The sequence below is a fragment of the Pelodiscus sinensis genome, chromosome 29 (genome assembly GCF_049634645.1).
Source record: "Pelodiscus sinensis isolate JC-2024 chromosome 29, ASM4963464v1, whole genome shotgun sequence".
Taxonomy (NCBI): domain Eukaryota; kingdom Metazoa; phylum Chordata; order Testudines; family Trionychidae; genus Pelodiscus; species Pelodiscus sinensis.
The window spans coordinates 8,205,286-8,227,866 of NC_134739.1; the positions used below are offsets into that span (position 1 = coordinate 8,205,286).

At 40.9% G+C, this 22,581-nt stretch overlaps 1 protein-coding gene across 6 annotated transcripts in view; it reads left to right on the plus strand.

Annotated features, from left to right (window-relative positions):
• Positions 1–22,581, plus strand: part of BRCA1 (BRCA1 DNA repair associated) — a 78,159-nt gene that overhangs the window by 31,809 nt on the left and 23,769 nt on the right. For all 6 annotated transcript variants that reach the window (XM_075911346.1, XM_075911347.1, XM_075911345.1 and 3 more), the window contains 8 exons: positions 2,187–2,361; positions 9,097–9,223; positions 11,008–11,192; positions 11,710–12,035; positions 14,369–14,456; positions 15,800–15,877; positions 16,382–16,422; positions 20,279–20,362. In XM_075911346.1, the coding sequence (XP_075767461.1) occupies positions 2,187–2,361; positions 9,097–9,223; positions 11,008–11,192; positions 11,710–12,035; positions 14,369–14,456; positions 15,800–15,877; positions 16,382–16,422; positions 20,279–20,362 (1,104 nt within the window). The remainder of the gene's footprint in view (positions 1–2,186; positions 2,362–9,096; positions 9,224–11,007; positions 11,193–11,709; positions 12,036–14,368; positions 14,457–15,799; positions 15,878–16,381; positions 16,423–20,278; positions 20,363–22,581) is intronic.

A 22,581-nucleotide genomic window follows, 5' to 3' on the forward strand; every position in this document is an offset into this window, starting at 1 on the left:
AGTCTTTGCCTTCTCAGTCACTGATTCCAGCGCATGTTGAAAGTGTGACCTGGGTCATACATATTGGCTGATTGACCTCAGTCCAGTTTCTAGGGGACAAGTCTCCCCACAGAATTCCCCTTGGCCTTTTGACACACCCTATTGGATGTCTCAGCAGAGAATCCAAAGAAGAATAAACTCCACCTTCCTATTGTGTGGCTAGCTCTTCCATGCTCAAAAAGTGTGCCCCACCATTTCAAGTCATGGTTTTGTAATGGTGTAGCCGAGGCACCCAACAGACTTTGCCAGGTCCTGGGCAAGGTGGGAGGGCATCTCCAGGCCTCCAGAAGTGGCATGGTCCCAGATGGAAGGTGTATGCTGGTGGTAGCCTCCCCCAGCCAGCCCTTCTGCTCCTCCCAGTGCGCGTCACCCAGGACGCTCTGGCCACTGCTGCTGTGGTAGCAGCATCTGTGAATCCCAGGCCTCTTTAAATCACTGGGCCCCAGGGCAATTGCCCCCTCCTGTCCTTCCCCCCACATCAGTGGCCCTAGGTGTAGCACAACTATGCTATAGGGTTACAGTGGTGTAGCTTCACTGGTAACTTAATCCTGATCTATATTACACTGTTAGATTGACACAAGCAGTTTACATTAACCTAACTCTGTGTATACACTAAAAATTTGCTCCCGCAACATATCTACCCCCTACACCGACTTAACTCCACCGCCAGAGAGGCGTAAATTAGATGTAGTTGGACCAACGCCATTTCAGTGTAGGCTTTGCTTACGTCAGCTGTTACTTTCGGAAGTTGTCCACCAGGTGAGGTTTTGCACCGCTAACACAAGGAGCCAAGTGTAGAGACGCGCAACCAGTGTCATTGCTGTAGTGGCTGTTTGCCGAAATAAGCTAGATCAACTTAATTTTGTAATATAGACATGCCCTGAAAAGCCAAGTGTAGACCAGACCTAAGAGCTTTGGGCTGGACTTACCGGTAGAAGACTTGTTCTTGTTTTCATTTCTACGTGGTCAGTGATACAGTAGCTAGAAAGTTCCACATGGTGGCAGTGGTGGAACTGGCAAAGTAATATCCACTGTTATAGAAACTACCTCTGTCAAGCTTGGAAAACGATTTGTTTATAAAAGCATCCTCTGAAGCCATGTATTCTGTGCAATGTGAAAAGGTAAATGGCATGTTTTTAGTAGAGGGCATAGCCGTTTTCAAGGATCAGAGACTGCATTAAGAAGGGCAGAGATGAAATTTTTTCCTATTTGAAAACAGCTGTTGGAATCCTGAATTATAGTGGAGAGTGAACATAAACTTATACAGAGTGAACATACATTTATACAGAGCCTCTTTGTACTACCACTTTCTAAATAATGTGGCCTGTTAACTCTTTGTGTACTAGGCTCAGTATGCCTGGAATTCATGTAATAGGAAATGCTGAATAAATAAATACATTTTGGACCAATTCAAAAGGCATGCAAGGGCCACTTTGATAGACGTGTTGTCTTAGGGTATTCAATGGGTTAAGATGACTGGAAGGAAAAAGTAATTTATCATTGAAATTGTGTAAATCATGCTGTAGGAGCCAACTCCTGTATTCGCTCCTCACCAGTGAGGCTTGGATAGCTTGGAGCAGTGTTTCTCAACCAGTGGTACGAGTACCCTTGGGGTACTCGAGAGGTCTGGGGGGTATCTCAACACAGCTGAAATTTGGAGAACTGAATTTTTAAGTTTTACAGTGCTTTGTTGTTTTTGTACTTTTTGCATCCAAAAATGTAATTGCCCACCCAGCTACGATTAAGTTGTTGAAACACATGTGTTGCAATGATAGTTTTCAGACACCATTTTTTTTCTATCGGTACTGGGGGTACTTATAATTTTTTTTAAAGGGGTACTTTATTTTATAAAAAAAAAAAAAAAAAAAAGGTTGAGAGACTCCAAGCCAGTGTCTATTTCAAAATGTTTTACACTTGCAAAGTGAATGTATTTTTTTTTCTTTCTGTCATGATGGGGGGTGGCTTGTTTTTACAATAAAAACTCTCAGTAATTTCCCAAGCATCCCATATGTAAATTAATTAGATTCAATATGTGGAGTCAGAATAGTTCTGCTGTAGTTCCATTCACAAGTATTTGTTGCAAAAATTAATTTTTACTGTTTAACAATTAAGCTGACTAACACAATTTAGTTTTTTTTCTATTGCAGCAACAGGATGCCATGCAAAACAACTTAAAAAAACTTCAACAGGAAATGGCTGTGCTTGAGGCTGTGCTGGAAGAGCATGGTAGCCAGGGTTTTGAATTCCCACCCTCATCCAGTGAACGGCCTCCTTCCAGAGTAGAAGGAACACTCACAGTGGGACAGATGAGGCCAGCTAGAGGTAACAGAACAACAGTGAAAATTATTTAACTTTTATTCCAAACAACTCACTGAGAATCTAATGATGTTTTTTTCCTCCAAGAGCTAAGGGGTTGGGTTAAACTGACTTAATCTGGGTATAGTTTTGCTTCAGTTAGGTTATTCAGTGAAATGCACAGAATATAGTAATGGCATTTTTGTATTTATATGATTTAAATGGTAAAATGTATAAGCTACAAAAGTCATATTTCTTCAGAAAGAAGATAAGTAGGCCTCATACTTAGCAAAACTGATCCATGCTGCTTATTTTGTGGTCATTCGTTCCAGTCTGACTCTTTGGTGCCCTGGATGGATGGGGGCTGTGAGAGCTGCTACATCCCCAAGGGGCTCCACCTTCTGTCACTGAAGTAATAACTGTCCTTTGGCAAAACCTAATAGAGTTGATTTCGGTATCTTTTGGCTGCAGGAGATGATGCAGGACAGGGCCATATTGCTGACCAACAGAAAGGGAGGAAGAGGATGTTTTCTAGTGGAGTGTAAATTCTCTGGACAGGATGTAAGCGGAGTTCCTGGTTGGGGGCTGCCAAGATGAGCACAGACTCTGAGAAGTATTTAAATTAGCACAGGAAACTTACTGTAGGAATAATATGCCGAGGATTGGGTGAGGCTCGTCGCATGTGTGTGCACTAAGGAAAGGGCTTTATTTAGGCCTTCGAATAGGACATTTCAAAGGCTGTGTCCACTGGAAAGTTTCGGCGACCAAAGTGTTGTCAACATGCACAAGCCATCGGACCTGTTTTTCTGCCACCCATTGTTGATATTTCATGACCACACTGTTAGCACCCTGTCGCCAGAAAGAGCAAAGCAATGTGGGGATGCATCCCACAGTGCCTGGCGTCCCTTTCAGTTGCTAAGTACTGTGGGAACACGCAATGTAGTGTTATGCATTTTGGGAATGGGAAAAACATCCCATCAGCCACCTGGGCTTCTGGCTTACAGTCACACCATTTAAATGATAGCCCTTACTGCAAACTCCAGCATCTCTTGTGGGAAATCACGGATCCCTCAGTTCTCTCCCATGTTGTGTTCAATGTGCTTAGGACATTGCACATTGCTGCAGAGCTCCTTCTACAGTTAATAGCAGAGGACGAAGCATGTGAGTGACAGGGACAGCACCAAATTCGCATTGTACTGGGCTGGTGGTGCATCTACACTGCACCATTATTTTGAGGTAACAAGTGTTATTTTGAAATAACAATACAAGCATCTACACAGCCATTAGTTATTTCAAAATAACGGACGGCTTATTCCGAAATCTGTGAACCTCATTCTATGAGGAATAACGCCTATTCTGAAATAGCTATTTCGAAATAAGGCATGTGTAGGCGCTCCGCTGCTGCTATTTCAAAATAGAATGGCCCTGATGTGGGTCTAAGTTATTCCTCCCCAGTGCCTCCTGGGGCTCTAAATCGAGATAACACGTCTACATTAGGGAAGCCTGCCTCGGACTCATTTTGAAGCTTCCCTGCAGCGTAGATATGCTATTTCAAAATAAGCATGCAATGTAGACGTACCCTCACAGATCAGCTGTGCACAGTAGAGAGGCGCTTTAGGAAACCAGCACTGAGTGGTGGGATTGCATTGTCCTGCAGGTGTGGGGTGAAGATCAGTGGGTTCAGAACTTTCAGATGCGTAAATCAGCCTTCCAGGAGCTGTGTGCTGAGCTGGCCCCTGTACCGCAGCGCAAGGACCCCTAAATGAGAGCTGCTTTCTTGGTAGAGAAGCATGTGCTCATTGCTTTGTGGAAGCTGGCAACTCCCGATTGCTATTGTCCAGTTGCAAATCAGTTTGCAGTGGGGAATTCTACCATCAGGGCAGCAGGGTAATACATCACATTTTGGTGCCTAAGACTGTGACTCTGGGAAATGTGGATGCCAGTGGCTGGCTTTGCTGACAATGCGCTTTCCAAACTGTGGTGGGGCAATCGATGGCGTACACAGTCCCATTGGAGCGCCACCCCACCTTTCCCCAGAGTACATCAGTTGGAAGGGGCACTTCTCCATGGTACTTCAGGTGCTTGTGGATCACCACGGGCATTTCACAGACATAAATGCGGGGTGGTCTGGAAAGGTGCATGATGATGCACACGTCCAGGGCCAGTCCTAACCAATTGGTGGCCCTGGGCGACTGTCCGGTTTGCCCGTAGGGTTACCAGATGGTTTAAAAAAATACTGGACAAAAATGTGACAAGCAAAAAAAAAAAAAACCTGCGGAAAATTTGTCGAGCCCAAAAAAAAAAAAAAAAAAAAAAAAAGTCAGGGAGTAATTTGGGGGGTGGATTCAGGAGGTCGGGCTGAAATGCGGTCGCGGCCCACCCATAAGACTGGCTCTGTCAGCGGCCCCTTGAAAATGGCAGCCCTGGATGCCCACCCAGCTCGCCCACTCCTATGACCGGCTCTGCATACATCTTCAGGAACAGAGGCCTGTTCAGTGAGGTATGTGCTGGAACTTTCTTTCCAGACCAGAAAATTACAGTGGGAGATGTGGAAATACACAGGGCTCGACAAATCCGCTTATCTACTCACCCGTGGCGAGCAGATTTCAGCCGGTTGCCCCGTTCACCAGCAGTTCGCGCATGTGCAGTGCAGGTCTCGCACAAGCACAGTGTGGGGCTGGCGAGTGATTTTCACCATGGTTTGGCGAGCCCTGGAAATGTCCATAGTAATCCTAAGGGGTGCAGCTTACCTTTTACAGCCCTGGCTCACAAAGCCTTTCTTAGGGCTCTTGGACAGCAGTAAGGAGGGATTCAACACTAGGCTAAGTTAATGCCGTATGGTTGTTGAATGTGCCTTTGGCAGATTGAAAGCAAGATGGAGATGTCTCTCTGGCAGGCTGGACCTTTTCGAGGATCCTATCCCCTAGGTGGTGGCTGCATGCTGGTGCTTACATAATTTGTGTGAGTAAAGGTGAAGCTTTGGCTGTGGGTAGAAGGAGACCTAGCACCTGGACGCACAGTTTGAACAGCCAGATGCTCGTGCTGTCAGAGGAGCCCAGAGAATGGCCATCAGTATCCGGGAGGCTCTGAGAAACCACTTTGACAATGAGGGATGCTGACATTTCTGAGAGTTGGGGTTGCCTCTCTGCCTCATTCGACTGCTCCTCCTGAGCAAGGCATTACTGTGAAACCCAAGAGATATTTCAGGCTTCCAAAAGGGTCAGAGCGATTGGTGCTGGAATTTACATTGTTAGGTTTCTGCTTGTGATTTAGGGGTCCTTCTTTCACAGTGCAAGGGACTCCATCATCTAGGACTCACATTTCTGATACTTGTTCTTCTTATTTTTATAACCAGTTCCACCTTAAATACTACAATGAAAGAGAAAATATTTCTGTTTGCACTGTGTGTTGGGACAGAACTCTGAGCAAAGTCAGTCCATGGACAGTTTCATCTCCTAGTTCCATACTCAAGGGTGAAGTCACCGTTCAAACATATGGTTCTGCATGCCTGTGGGCAGTGTGCTTGCCTCCAACAGGGTGGACATATTACTCTTCCCTGGGTACCGTGATCTGTGGAACTGCAGTCAGATGATGCACGCGTCGTGGAAGGGCTGCTATTGAGGGTACAACAAGGAAATGGGAGCCTCCCAGAGTCATGCTTTGTCTACTGTCTTTTGGCGACAAAACAGAGCATTTACACTACAATGGGACTTTCGGGGAAAGCACCCAGTTTTGGCAACAAAAAACTTCCACCCCTGCAAAGAGACTTTTGTCTTTTCTCCTCCCTTTATTGTCAACAAAGAGCCAGCATGGACCCAGCTGTTTGTTTTGGCAAGAGAACTGGCTTCCAACAGTATCTCACAATGCCTGCCCTAATGGCTCTGCTCAATGTTTTGTGATCTCTGTTGCCCTGCAGGCTTGTGCCCTTCCCCTTTCAAAGCCCTGGGAAGTAGCTGACAGCCGAGTAAGCTGCTCCGTTTGGGGAACAAACAAAAAACAAATCTTTGAAGTGTTCCTGTTCTGCTGCTGGTGAGAGGTGTCTGTGTTGCTTTGACATTCCTCAACTGGAGAGCTCACAGAGCCTATGAAGAATCCCAAGAAGCACAGGGATCAGCTCTGCCTTCCCACAACACTGCCCTGGGGGATGCTTACCCACAATGCTTTGCTCCAATCTGTTGACAGGGGAGCTAGTAATGTGGCCATGAAATGTTGACAGTGGGAGGCAGAAAAACAGGCTTGACCGCTTTTCACTTTTGGAGACTATTGCACGTCAACAGCACTTTTTGTCGATAAACCTACCCAACATAGACTTGACTTAGGCTGCAAGCAACTCTAAGCTGTGGCCAGAGTGAGCCACTGGGTTTAATAAAATTCCTTTTGTTCAACGTAACCTGCATTCAGGTTCACTCGTTGTGAATGAAATATCCTGGAGTTTTCCACAAAGCATACGGGAGACTGCAGGGGCTAAGATAAAGCCAAAGAGAGTTCAAAGACCAAGAGGAAGTTGGGTCAGGCAAACATCCCAGGGCTCAGGCAGGGGAGCAGGTCACACAAATGTCGGAGAGCAGTACAGTCTGCATAAAATTTAAAAAGATACAAATAACAAGGGAAAAGGCTGTATCGCTTAAAGGTTCCCTTTTGGAAACATGAGGTTGACAAATGACAAGAAATGGCTTATCACATGGTGCTGTGGTTCAGGCGATTGGGATGCACACTAAAGGACTGTGCTGAAGCTGCCTCCTCTGGCTGGTGCAAACAAGGTGATGAGTTCACGTTAACCTAGTTCCATTTGAAATGACGATGATCGTGATGGAAAATGAAAATTCCAATTGCAAGTGTGCCTGGAACATAATGGCTTTTTAATTACTGTTCATAATCTTTCCCTTTTCCATTTGAACAGTATATTCAGCTGCTGTGAGCAGTCCTCTTATGTTTTGAGTTAAAGTTCTTTATCGAGTAATATTCTGTACTTTAGGAATATAACTGATGTGATTAAACACCTCCTGTGTGTTTTAACTGAACAGAGTGTTGACACTGGTGGGTCTAATTCAATATGAGAAATATATTATTCCTGATGGAGCTAACTTTTGAAGGAGTGTTTGTGTGACATTTCCAAATCCAATAAGCCAAATTCATAAGATAACTATAAATACTGTGTTTGAGGATTAAGTCAGGAAATCAATTATTAGTTTCCTTCAGGCTAGAAAGTGACTTAAAACAGTTTAATTAATACAAACCTTGTTTACATTGTCATGCTAGAATATGGATTTCAGGCTCTCAGAAAAGCTTAAAACTGATTACAGTTATTGATGTTCGTTAAAAGTTACAAGCATCTCCCAGCTCTTAAGTATTCACCTTTCTAAAACATTTACTGGTGAGCAGATATATGTTAATGTATTTTTGAGGCTTTATAAATAGAAAGTGTATAAAATAGCAGAATTTTGCTTTGGGTTTATTTAATGTTTCTACTTTTCCTTATTATTTGATAATCTATCTAATGCATCAGCTGACATCTTGTTTTTGTAAATGCGTGAATATATCTTGCTCACCAGCAACTACACACCGCATCATAATAACTCTAACTCAGGAACCAATCCATGCAACAAACCTCAGTGCCAACTCTGCCCACATATATACACCAGCAACACCATCACAGGACCTAACCAGATCAGCCATACTGTCACTGGTTCATTCTCCTGCACATCTACTAACGTAATATATGCCATCATGTGCCAACAATGCCCCACTGCTATATACATCGGCCAAACTGGACAGTCCCTACGTAAAAGAATCAATGGACACAAATCAGATATTAGGAATGGCAACATACAAAAACCTGTGTCTCCAGGAAGACTGAAGTGTTCCCCTACAATTGCAGATCTAAAGGTAGCCATCCTGCAGCAGCAAAACTTCAGGACCAGACTTCAAAGAGAAACTGCTGAGCTGCAGTTCATCTTCAAGTTTGACACAATCAACTCTGGATTAAACAAAGACTGTGAAGGGCTTGCTAACTACAAAAGCAGCTTCTGCTCTCTTGGAATTCACACCTCCAGATCAGCTGCTAGAAGTGGGCCTCATCCTCCTTGATTGGATCCACCTCGTCATCTCCAGCCTGATCCTGGCCTGCATATTTATACCTGCCTCTGGAAATTTCCACTACCTGCATCTGACGAAGTGGGTCTTTGCCCACGAAAGCTTATGCTCCTACGCTTCAGTTAGTCTATAAAGGTGCCACAGGACTCCTCGCCGCTTTTATATGAAGCTTGCTATGTTAGTATTTTTTCCACATTTTGATTTGGGGACTTTGGGATTTTACAGTTTGTAAGTTGTAACTATTATTCTTTCACAAAGATCAGAAATTAGTATGGCTCCTTTTTCATGTCTATAAATTATAATTATATTATAATTTTGCAGAATGCTGAAAATTGCATAAAAATTAATCTCATTTCGCCGTTATTGACAGCAAAATGTGCCACTGGTACTGTAGTTTGCTCTAACCATACATCATTCTTATGTAACCATATGTCCTTAGTCTATAAAATTATTATTTTTCAATCATTCTGTTAGTGGCAACAGTTGCATATATCTGTTGCTGTACTCAATATTTTCTGTTTTCTAGAATATTTTCCCTTTTAAAACAAATCTGATTTGTCTCAAGGTTACTGGTTTAAAGAAATAATTCTTACCCTAAGAACAGAGTTGAAAACACTAGTGTGGTCTTTTCTCTTGAATTTTTTTGTAAATATTGTTTTTCTTTTGAAGGAACAACAGAAGTAAATCTTGAAAACCATAAAATCAGCAGTTCAAAGGGACTTTCAGCTGATGGGTTCCATGTAATGCCGAGTGACCATTCCAACACACAAAACAAAGAACTAGAAGAAGAAGAAAGGTAAGTGCATTTTGTTTGGTATGTATGGTCTTCTACGAATAGTTAGCCCCTTGAAGCAGTATTTTGTTAGTATTGCTTTGGCAATTCCATCTCTAGCTAAAATAATCTGGTTTTTATTTTTTTTTAAAGATGTTATGTAGCTTGTTCTGTCATCTTTGTTTAATGACAGATGTAGTTATATGAACTCTTTTGGTGATGCAGTTTTAACCTTCTTGCATGTATATTAGGAAACCAGAATTTGGAGCAGCTTTTCTTTCCATTATTTGGATAGAGAAGTAGGAGCTGTTTCTGTCTTGGCTGTGTATAGAGCAATGGGACCTGGGCCTCCAGTCTATCATTTCAGGCAACAGGGATAAACTCCTGTCCCCGCTTAAATCAATGGTTGACTTCATAGGTGATAGGATTTAATACAGACGGACTATTCTACAGTAGCATGATTAGTTTACAAATTATCTGTATTATATTGTGCCCTGAAGTTATTTATGGCTAGTGCCTTTGATTAGTAGAAAGCGAAGATGTTGGTTTGCATTTTAAAATGAAGACTGAGTGGACTGTGAAGGAAATGCTGAACAAATAATTGAAGGGCGTAAACATCATGGAAGAAGAAGAGTTCAGGTTGATCGGAGGAAACTTAATTACAAGCAACAGAACCAAATTGAGCAAAGGGAAAAGCTTCAGGCTAAATATCATGGAAACTTGGCCCAGCAGTGAGATTTGCTAGACTGGAATAACAAAGCCCCATCCCTAGATTCTTTAAAATTTGACTTTACAAAATACGAGAGCGCAAATTGTAGGGAGAAAGTTTTCATTGGATTTTGGAGATGGTTAATAGCTTTCATCAGCACTAATTACTATGATGTGTGCTCAAAATATTAGAGCTAAAATTATTGGCAGATACTCTATCTTTGTCATAACATGTAAGCATAGGGAAGAAAAATCTTTGCTATGTAACTCAATGCAGGAAGATAGTTTAGTTCAGTGTTTCTTAAACTGTGTTCCACACCGGTGTGCCACAAGGCAGTCGGAGGTGTGCTGCGGAGAACAACAGAATTCAAAATGGGGCAGACGACCTTTTTTTTTTTTTCCTTCTTCTTCTTCTCAATAACTCCTCCCTACCACCACCACCCACCCTTTTTTTTCCGCCCAACCTTTTTTTTTTTTTTTCCCCTCAACAAAAAAACCTTGGTGTTCCTCATTAAAATAATTATTATTGTTTGGTGTTCCTCGATCTTAAAAAGTTTAAGAAACACTGGTTTAGTTTGATATGTTTATTTATCCAGTTCCCCTTTGTGAATTACTTTTCTGTGGTTGATTGCATACATTTAAGAAACACACACACATTGCATGTGTCAAAAACAGTTAGGAGATTAAATAGGAACTTGAGGTATTGGAGGACATAGAGGAGAAAAGATAAAATTGGTCCTGAGGAATCAGTGAAGATTTCTAGTTTTTAAGGGAGACCCAGGTTCTAGCAAAGTTTCTGGAACCTAGATGAATGGAAGAGAGACCAAAACTAAATTTTTTCACAAGGCTGGATAGTGCGAAACGCGGCTAATATGTTGTTACGCTATTAGCATTTGTTCTTCAGGGTTGGTTAGTTTGAGAAAATGTACATGACAGTTTGACATGTCAACATGCAATTTTTAAAATATTTTAATCAATTTAAATGCAACAGTCCCTTCATACCAGTTCTATTACTAATCATTCTCCGACACTTAATTCTACTGTTGCTAACTAATGATTCTAATAGCAAAGATGATACATTGTCCGTATTTTTTTTCTAGTTTGAGGTCATCGGATTTATTGCTTTCCCCTCCTAAATCCCATCGATTAAAAAAGACAGCTCTGGAGCAAGGCCACAGGAAAGCCAAAACTCACTCGCAGGAGGGAACATTTCAGCAGGTTGATGAGGCAGGGCTGCTGGAACAGGAGGCAGTGAAACAATATAATCCTGATAGATCTGAACCAGGTAACACTTAGTACTGATCAAACTCAACACATTCATTTTGGCTTCTACCTGTACCCCAGTCATTGGTCTGCTTTATATATCAATCATTGGAGAAATTGTAAAGAACATGTGTTTAAATCGACTATATAACCAATTTTTAATTGCCAATCTGGGGACTTTTAGCCTACTGAAACTTTGATAATTCCTTGTAAGATCCCATGCTCTGAAAAGGTGCAGTTTGGGAGGGGGTAGTACTTTGACACAATAATTAATGTTCATGTTTTCGTCCCAAATGCAGAGTATTCTCAGGAAATGCTAATTGTATCCTGAAAGATTTCACAAGCATTTGAGCACCTTAGCTTTAGATCAAGAACAACTATGATTTCAAGGTCAAGGTGAAGTTGTGAATAACTAAGCAGAGAAAAAACTGTCGCCTATACATTTAAAATATGGAGCAACATCCTCCAACATGGCTGCAAAGAGAAACTGTGATTTAAGACTAGAAATGTTTTACTGCCTGACTCCTCTTTTCCTTCAGAAAATGCAGCTGAGCAGGAATTTGGAACAAAGCTAAACAGTGCAGCTGTTCCGCGTGGGAATGAGAGCAGGACTCCAAACAGCTCTCCCTTGAAATGTTTTGGAAGGCTTACCCACTGTCAAACTGCAGAATCCACACATCATTCGGCTGCACTTTGGAATATTAATAACGGGAAGAGCGCTCAGGGATGTAAGCGGGAGAGAAGCGCATTTTCCTCACCACCTGCTTTGCGCCCTGCAGCTGGAAAAGAAAATGCCAAAAGCCCAGTTGTGACCTGCAGGAGACAAATGTCAATTGTGGCCTCAGGTCTGAACCAGAGTGAGCTTGTAAGTGTATTTCACCATCTTTGTCAGTTCCCAACGAATATGCATGTAGCCAACCCTTGTAATCCTAAATACAATTTAAACCTCTCCCTAAGAGGTTCACATGCAACAAAACTTTGATGTCACTTACCCATTAATAATACCAGGGTATTTAAAATTAGATACTGCTTTGTTTGCTAGTACTGATAAATATGCGGGTTTGTATGCAAGGAAGCAGTCCATTAAGGTTCAGAGTTTCTAAATGGATTGGAAAGCCATTCACATCAGGAGGAGGAAGAAGGCTTATTGTTCCAAAGCAAGGAAGACTCTCACCTCAAAGAGCATAATTTTTTTATATACATTTTCTTAGATGCCTTGCAAATTTTAGAGGCTGATAGCAGTGGCTAAAGCCAGGTTTGATACAGACGAGTGCAGCACCAATGTTCCACAACGCACACTGCCAATGAAACTCCAACTTCACTTGCCAGTCCTAAGGCTACTTCTCCTACTGCTGAGAGCTCTTTAAAATACTTTTATCTGATTTGCAGAATCCCTTCCTATTCTTACATATCCCTTTGACCCCCATTCAGGAAAGCACATATTGTGTGTGTTGAACTCCTGTTGATTTCAGTGAGACTTAAGTGCATACTTAAAAGTTAAGCATGTATTTCAGTGCTGTCCTGAAGAGGATTGATTTCCTTAATTAGTGTCTTAACCTCTCGTGCAAGGATCCTGTTAAACTGCAATGGTGCAAACTCATGCGAGAAATTACAATATGATTTTCAAATTCTAAGTTCTAGTGTAACATCACATTCAGAAGAATTTGCATGGTCTTCAAATGGATTCATATTGTGGTGTATTCTTAAATCAACTTACACAGTAGTGCTTCTCCAACTGTGGTGTAAGCAATTGGATTGACTTTCTGAACCAGTCTTCACTAGTGTTAAATCCAATCACAGCTGTCTGTGCAACTTCTGCCCAAAATTGGTGGTGATGTGACATGGCATGCTGTGCCTACAGTAGCTCCCTCCAGAGTCTAAATGTCTTGCAGGGTCTATTCACTAGACTAGAGACTCAATAAACTGCAGCCTCCCCATGATTTGCACTTGATACTCAATGGTCTGATGGTGAAAGCTTTCCTTGTAGTCACACAGTGCTAGTGTATCTGAGGCCACTTAATTAAAATTGTTTATTATATTTAGTCAGTGATCATTCCAGCTGCTACCCAGACATCAGATCTATTGTATTGGTAATTGCAGAGAATTCAGTTTGACCTAATAAAGCCAAGTTTATTAACTGCACTGGCAATAGTTAGTTTCTAAGCTGCTTATTAAATCACTAATGGCTAGAGTAGATCCTAGCTGTAACTAGCGAGGGAGAAACATTTTGTGCTATTTGGATTTGTTGAAATGTGCTAAATTTATTATAAAAGCTGCTGACTACTGTATTATGCGTGAATAGTTCTGAAACTTTCATTAAGTTGCCGGTGACTGCTTTAATCGAACTCTGCTCCATTGTGAGGATGTCAGCAATTAATTCTAAAGTTCTAATGATCCTGGTAGAGGGCAGTGGTATGGGGACGTCCTTGCAGCCTGGTTTTCTCTGTAACGTAGATGACTGGGTGAAGCCACAGGAGAGAAATTACTTCAATTACAAAATTTCTACAATATAAAAATGCAAATTTTGGTGGCATTTGTTGATAAATAGTGGCTTTTGATAAAGAAGGTTATTTACCAGCCAATAGATTCCAGTTATGATGTGGCAGGAGTAACCGATCTGAGCAATTTCTTTTACTGCATTAGTACCGATTTTATTTTGTTTAATAGATAACTGGAAAACCCTAGACTTCTACAACAACCAATATGCTAGTAAAAATCCTTCTTTGTAAGTAGGTTGGAACAGATGTTTATATCACTCAGCTTTCACACTATCTTGGCTTTTAATGTTTTGTTGCCATCAGAAGTTGCATATTGGCTTAATGCCTCAGACAACTACAGCACATGTTTCCATTTCACTTGGCTCATAAATTACTGATTGATCTGAATTTTAGTATATAGAGTGTTGCTTTACTTGAGTCTACGTGAGCCAGTCAAATAATTTCTGTTACTAAAGGCAAAATGAACGTTATTTTTGAAGTAATGGTTGTATCTATGTGCCTATTGGTGTAGAGGATCGCCATTTGTTTCAGTGTTTCTCCACTGTATGTTGTACTTACAACTTCTATTGACATATATTTAATTTCTCAGCTATATTAGAAAGCTAATCTTATAATGTGGAAACTTCTGTTCAGAGCCAGAGATGTCTAATGTTTGGATTGAATCAATTTTTTTTCTAATTCATTATTTATTTGCTTTCAGTTACTGGTGCAGAAGTTTGCCAGAAAAACCCAGAGCACTTTATCTAATCAAATTACTGAAGGAACAACCCATGTCATAATGAAAACAGGTGTGTTGGAAGCTCAGCGAACAAAACAGATATTTAATGCCATATAAAACACTAAAAACAGGCTAATCAAGGAGTACATGGAGCATGATGAGTCATTCAGCTTGATGGTCTGAAGACGTTTGATTAGGATGTGGGGTTTATAATTTACTGCTCTTTTATTCCATATCAGAATTTGTATGATCCTTTCTGAGTCTAAGCTAAAATTTGACCCATCTGTCTTTTATCCCATTTCATGGAGTCCAGATGAGAAGTTTCTGTTTTGGGTTGCTTGTTTATACGATATCATTGACATGGTTATAAGTAAAATTTGAAATTGCCATATCCTTAAGATGAGTGATTTGATGTCATGTCTGTAGGTTTAAGAAGAAGGCGGCAGCAGCAGCAGCACACTGACTTTAGATAATTTACAGCCAACCAAAGAGAGAGCCAGACATTTCCTTCTTATAAATACTTAAATCCTGGAGAAAACCACATCACTTCTGCTTTTAAAAAAAAAAGCCACTTAAATTCTTTCTCAAAAATAATTATTTGATGTAATTGAAAACAGACCAAAATAGATTTGTATTTGGCTTTCTAATTGTAGCTGAGAAAATGAATGGAGCTGTACTTCTATTGGAACAAAGTTACAGCGTGACAAATTCAGACATACTTTTCAGTGTCCATTAGCTTCAGAAAGTCAAAGACATCTAACTTTTAGGTACTGGATAATATTTTTTTAAAATTATTCCAATACCAGTGGCCTGTGCCTTTCCAACATCTGAGGCTCAGTTCAACAGGAAATCTGGACTGGAGGGTGGGAATGTACAGAGACTCTCCGCTGAGGCCACATCTATACTTATCCACAGATCGACGCTCCAGAGGTTGATCTTCTGGCATTCGATTTAGTGGGTGTAGTAAGGACCCGTTAAATTCCCATCAACGCGGCACTCCTGCTTCTTGCAAGAAGCAAGAGAAATTGACGGGATTTCTACCATCAACTTCCCACTGTGGGAACAGTGCCAAAGTTCAAATCAAGGTATGTCAACTCCAGGCACACAATTAATGTAGCTGGAGTTGCATATCTTAATTCAACTGTATCCCCTACTATAGAACTGACCTGAAAACCATACTAGGCTTCTCCCTTTCAGGAGACCCAGGAAGGGGCAGCATTAGGACATTGATACTTTGAACCTTCTTGTGAGTGCCCTTGTCAACACTATCATTGGGCAGTATCAGTATGTGGTGGTGGTGTGGTTTTTCTGGTGGCCTATCACTTGAAATACAAATCAACTTTCAAAGTTGCTTAATGTTAGTGAGATGGCAAAACTGAGAGTGATCCCAGTATATTTCTACTTAATCTGCAGATACTGAGCTAGTGTGTGAGCGGACGCTGAAGTACTTTCTGGGCATTGCAGGAAGAAAATGGATAGTTAGCTATGAATGTAAGTATAATACCCTTTGGAGCAACTCCATGTCCTCTCCTCTCTGCTCCCAGTTTCCCAATACCACATCCTTTATGTTTAATATATTTTAGCTTTTGATATTTTTTTAGAGTTCCACCTGAATATTTAGACATTTAATGAGAACGCTTAGCTTCTTTTTTTAATATCTTTGCTTCATTCAAGTACCAGAAATGATTTTTCCCAAAGAAATACTTTGTCTTCATAACTTAAATAAAATGTATTGCGGCTCCTAAAAATGTATCACTTAATGCAAAGTTCCTTTTATTTAAAAAGGAAGATTAGACTAAAAATCTATAGTATGCTAGGAGCACTTTTAGGCATTATATAATTATTTTTTAATTGTTCAAATACCGAATAATTTGTTTTCCTTATCAGTACAAATTGTGTTGAATTTGAGGTGGCAGCCAAATTCGTCTGTAAAGGCTAATCAGAGCATCTTGTCTGATTTAATGTAATCTGTTCTTCTCTGCTCTTTTTGTTTAGGGATTGTTCAGTCTTTTAAGGAAGGAAGGATACTTGATGAGGTGGGTCTTGATGTCTTAAGAGTGAAATGCCAAATAATGTCTGGTGCATGAGCATCCAGATACTATGGGAATGAACATATTAGTCATGTTTGTGACAGAAGAATTTAAATATTTGAAACTGAAAAATTAGTTGGAGGTGTTTGGGACAGGGGAGAACTTGGCATAGGACAAGAGTTAGGATTCTAGGCCGTACCAAGAAACTTCACTAAAAACCGCAGTTGTGCAGAATGCAGGTATTCCATGCTGCAGAACAAAGAGCCACCTCTGTGATATTTCCTTGACGTTTGGTCTAGAAACTGTTCCAAAGGTAAAATATGACTGATGTTGGAAAGTGCAGGGTTGGAGGTACACACCTGCTGTGTATATGAAGGAATAATGTTGGAACACATCCATGTCCAATCTTTTGCACTTCATTAGCTGATCTATAACCAACTCCTAAATTCCCATTGGAGTATTTTCTAAATTTCTAGTGCAGAGAGCTGTCTGAGACTAGAAAGTAGATTAGGTGGCATTTGCCTCTCTTTATCAATAGTGCTCAGATTCTCTGCCTCAGGCACAGATTTTTGCCGAACCTTGCTTAAGGAACATAATAGCTGTACTGAATCAGACTGATGGTGCATCTAGCCCGGTATCCTGTCTTTTGACCATGACCAGTCCCAGATGCTGCAGAGGAAATGAATTGAACAAATGATCCCTCCTATCTTCAGAACATCACTAAACCTTCCACTGCCAGGACAGGGAGCTGATCACTGACCTCCTTGGCTAATAGCCATTTATGGACCTGTTCTCCAAGAATATACCTAATTCTGTTTTTAAACTCCATGATACTTTAGGGCCTTCACAAAATCCAGTGGCCATGAGTTCCACAGGTTGACTACATGTTGTGAAGAGAGAGGCACAAAATGTGATCCAGTGCAAAAGTTCATAATTTTGATAAGTAGATAGAAATGGATCTCTTGATGCAACTCCGCCCCGAGCTTCTCTGCTCAAAAAACCCGAGGCTAGCATTTCAAGCCAAGGGAGAATCAAAAATTGTACTAATCCCAAAAACATTCTGAGAGTTCATCATTGTCCAGCCAGGTCCTACCTTGCCCTTTGTGGAGGCTTCCGATGTTCTGGTCTCTCTAGCTAATAAAATAGGGCATCTACTGGATATCCTTCAGACTCAATTAAATCTTCTCTTTCAAGCATGTGAGAGGGGTTTTCAGGACAGATTCATTTGCCCTCATTACGGAAACCACTACAAAAGTATCAAGTTGGGTGAAAACATGAGGGGTTTTTTTTTTTTTGTTAATTCCCCACCAGTTCTGTATAGAAATCCATGAAGGAGCTTTCTTAAAGTAGTGAATAATAGACAGTTGATTGAGAGACAGATGCAGCCCTAAGATTATCAAACAAAGGATTGTATTTACTGTTAATCTAACTGGTAAGTGAAGGCTTTGAAATAAAAAAGATATTTAAAATTAATTTATGTTTTAGAGGTTATGTATTGATACCTCATTTCTACTGAATGAGATTTGCCTCTAGCAACTGATTTTAGCCTGTCAGGCTGCTACTCTTACATTCACTGTGTTGAATGGAATTTGATTAGTTTCTTTTAAGAAACATTTGCTTGATCAAGCTGCAGGGTTCTAGATTCAAAACCTTAGAAGGGGGCCACTGTGGTCATCTAGTCTGACCCCTGTGTAATACAGGCCGTAGAACTTTTCCCCCAATAGTTTCTAGATGAGGGATCTTCAGATGTTTAACACGCAGGGACTGTTCTAGCCTTGCGGGGCCCTCCGCAGGCCGAGGGTGCTCCAGTCTAGCAAGATCAGCTCCTATCAGCGGCAGGCCCAGCCTGGTGACCAGGGGAACTCCAGCTCAGCTGGAACAGCCCCCAGCCATGGCAGGGGGTCCACCCATCCACGGCAGGTGCAGGGGACTGCTCCAGCCCAGCTGTGCTGGAGTGCCCCACCCCCGCCTGTTCAATCAAGTCAACTAATTAAATGGGATTTTACATCCCTATCCTACGCCACATCTTTTGGAAAAATAACTTAATTTTCAAATTGCCAGCGATGGAGAATCTACCATGGTCCTTGGTGAATTTTTCCAGTGCTTAATTACTCTCCCCTGTTATAAATGTACATCTGACTTCAGCTTCCAGTCCCTCGATAGTGTTGTATCTTTCTCTGCTAGATTGAAGAGTGCATAATTAAATATTTGTTCCCCACATATTTACTTATACTTGTTATCTTCTTGTCCGTTAACCTTTCCTTTGTTACGTAAAATAACCCTTTTACAAAAGATTCCTTTGCAATCATGAGATGCGTAAACATTAGCTCTTTTGGCCACAGTGTCACACTAGGAGATCAATGTTCAATCGATGATCTACCGCAAGCCCCAAATCTTTTTCAGAGTCACTGCTTCCCAGGGTATAAAGTCTCTCATCCTGTGACCTGTCGTCTTCATTATTTACCATACACCCAATTTTGGTGTCATCTCCAAACTGCATCAGTAATGATTTTGTTTTTTCTTTCAGGTCTTTGATTAAAAAACGTTAAATAGTATAGAGGCCACAAACAGATCCCTGTGAGCCTCGACTGGAAACGCACCTGCTCAGTGACAATTTCCATTTACAGTAAAATGTTGAGATTTGATCAGTTAGCCAGCATTTAATCCATTTAGTGTGTGTCATATTAACTTTATTTCCTTCAGTTTTTTAATCATAATGTTGTGCAGCACCAAGTCAAACATATTATTTGATTTTACCTTTATCAACAAAGTTTTATAATCGCATAAAAATTAGGTTAGTTTGACTGGTTCTAGTTTCCATAAACTCAAAGTAGTTTGCATCAATTACATTACCTTTCTTTCATTCTTTGTTAATTGAGTCAGGATTGATGTCAAGTGACATGCCTATAATGGCCCAGGTCATGTCGTTTACCCTTTTTAAATATCAGTACATTAGCTGTCTTCTGGTTTTCTGGAACTTCCCTTGTGTTCCAAAACTTATTGAAAATCAACACTGATGGTTCAGTAAGCTCTTCTGTCAGCTCTTTTTTAAAATTCTTTCAATCAAGTTATCTGGACTTGCTGATTTAAAAATATTTATCTTTGGTACTTTCTGTTTGTATCTCTGGAGGACGTTAATGGGATGGAAATTGTTATCACCATATGGGGAGACTATATCATTTGTCCGTCCCCCCCAGATATAGAACAGAAATATTTATTGAACACATCTGCTTTTTTGCATTATCCTTGATAATTTTACTATTTTCATCTAGGAATGGTCATCTAGGAATGACACTATTGTCAGTATTCTTTATGTTGCTAATATATTATAAAAATTCCTTCTAATTGTCCTTAATTCTGCTGGCCATAGATTTATCTTTGTAGTCCTCTGCTTCTCTTATTGGTTTTTCACAATTTCTAACTTTAGACAACTGAAGAATTTCTTCCCTACCAGTGCTAAAAGCCTGGGTAGTAAACAAAAGGAGCTGGAATTGCTCGGTTTTAGCATAAATTCAGTCTAATTGGAATCCGGTAGGATGAATCTCACAATGAGAATGTTGAAATCAGTGGTGGCTAACCTATTTAGGAAGGACTGAATGGGGGGAAAGGGAGGAAGAATGGCATTCTATGTCAAAATTAGCATTACTGGTTACCGAGTTACTACTGATTTTCTTCCAAGTTATCTCGAATGCATATGGATCAATGTCTTAACAGATAAAGGACAATGCATTTTAGTCAGTCTTCTGTGTACATTTGTTGTAAGGTTTCCAGTTTCTGAAATCTGAGCCATTTCCTGCCTTAGCCCAAGGGCTCACCATGCCAGCCTTCTCTGTCTAACTTCTGATTCTTTTTTATTTTCCAGTATGACTTTGAAGTGAGAGGAGATGTGATCAATGGGAGAAACCACCAAGGCCCTAGGAAAGCTAGACGATCCCAGACTGGAACGGTATAAGAAACCATTCGTAGCTGTCAGACATATCTCATTCTACATCAGCTGTCATTTCTGATGCCAGTTGAATAGCGGAAATATTTTTAAATGATCTTTTATCTTCACATGAAATCAAATGTACAGAATGGTACATAAAGGCTGTAGTTGGCTCTGTCTCTGCAGTGCTGCTCCTAGAGCTTGCCAGTCATGCAACAGAAATATTCAGATGTTTTTGCATATCAGGGTCAAAATGCATCTTTTATAATGCAGGTGTTGGCCAGCTCAAAGGAAGTGATGTGCCACAGAGTCCTCTCCTTGGGGAACTATTTGCAATCCTTCTGCTTGATTAAAAATCTGTGTTGATAGTTTCTGAAGGGGGATCCTGTCATTAGAACATAAGAACAGCCATACTGAGTCAGACCAAAAGTCTGTCTAGCTCAGTATCCTGTCTGCCAACAGGTACTCCCGAGTGATCTATCCCCGGTTGCCCTTTCCAGCTTTTGGCAGACAGAGGCTAGGGACACAATTGCTGCCTATCCTGGCTAATAGCTACTGATAGACCTATCCTCCAGTCCTTCAACAGCAAGTAGAATGAGTGAGATACAAGACATGTGTTTGCAGGCAGGGTGAATTTTAACTAAAAATATGAGTAGGTGATCCTCTGGGGTTGGGGAAATGAAGGCCTGGGGGAAGGAAAAGGTACAACCAATCTACGCTAATTCTCATCTTGAAGAAATTGGCAAAGTTTCCACTGATCACCTGCTGCTTAACCGCTAAAACTTTCTCTACGCTAAACTGTGTTCCCATGATTTAAGTGCAGGGTTGTTGGGGATTTTTTAAGACAGTTATTTGTATTCTGTGTATAGGGACCTTTTGACTAAATGGCTACAGAAAACAGTTTGCAGAGCGATAGAACTGTAAAATACTAAATGTCATGCTGTCTTGCTATTGCAGTAGGAACAAAATGGGCTTGTACAAAATCAAATCTCAAAATTATAAAGGTGGTTTAGTCTTGGGTTTAGGGCTGTGCTCAAATTGCACTTCAGCTGTTACAAAAAATGCAGCAAATTTGAAATTTTCTCTCATTTATCGAATGTGGGTGTTCAGATGAAAGTCTGCACTTTATTATCATTGAGATCCTGTGCAAATAGTCTGCGACTTTAAATATTGCAGGCATAGTGCATTGCTGTTTCACACCTCATTATTTTTGCCCTCAGATGAGACCCCAGTCATCTGAGTTTGGGGAAAGCCCTGCCCTTATCTTGGGACCACATGGGTTTCCCCTCAAGCTCCTTTCTATTGACATTTCCCATTGTGGGACCACCCCTCCAGTTGGCTGGGGAAATGCCCAGTGTTCTCACAGACTGGCATTGATAATGCTCTGTGTGTCTGCCGTTAGAAAGATGGCAAAGCCATCATCTGGAAACACAGCCTGTTGTCTCCACTGGGCTAGAAAATGAGAAGCCAGAATTCTCTCTTGACTTAAGTTCTCCGACATAGGAGAGAGAAAATTCATCCCTGATTTTTTCTCCCTTTAGTTATATGTGTATGTGCAATGCTCTTATCTGGAGACCTTTCTCAGCCTGCTCTCTGGTTAGTGTATTTGATAATATTCATTAAGAAACTGTAAATAGAAGAACAATCTTTAACAAGAAACCAGGCTTCATACAGTGTCCTTTTCCTATTTGTAACAAAATTGTCAAACTCCAATGTTAAACCTAAAGCCAATGCCAGCTTTCTCCATTTTTATAGCATATGGGTTGCTTTGTGGAACAAGTTCAGTGCTGGCATTTCTGGAAAGCAGCAGTAGCTAGAGAAAAAAATAAATGAAGAAAAGCAAGAAGATGTAATATGCATGTTTTGTAAAAAGAATGCACTCTTCAGTCTTTGCCAGCACATAATTGATTTTTCCCCCACTCCTATAAGAGCTAAATTAATATTTTTCACTTCTCTGGTAGCTTTCATCCCAGGTTTTCAAAGTCCCATATTTTACAGTGGACAAAGCCTTACACACTCTGTAAGTGTAGATAAAGATTAGCACCTCTTCAGCTACAGCTGAAGTGCTGTAACCCAGTGGTGGGCAACTTGCGGCCCATTGGGGTTCCATCTGCGGCCTGCACACCCTTTCTTTCCCCTCCATCCCCCATGCCTCTCTCACACTGAGGCCCCGCACTTACTTACTCCTGCCCACCCTCCCAGCACTTTCAGAGCGTGAATCAGATGATTCATGGTGCTCC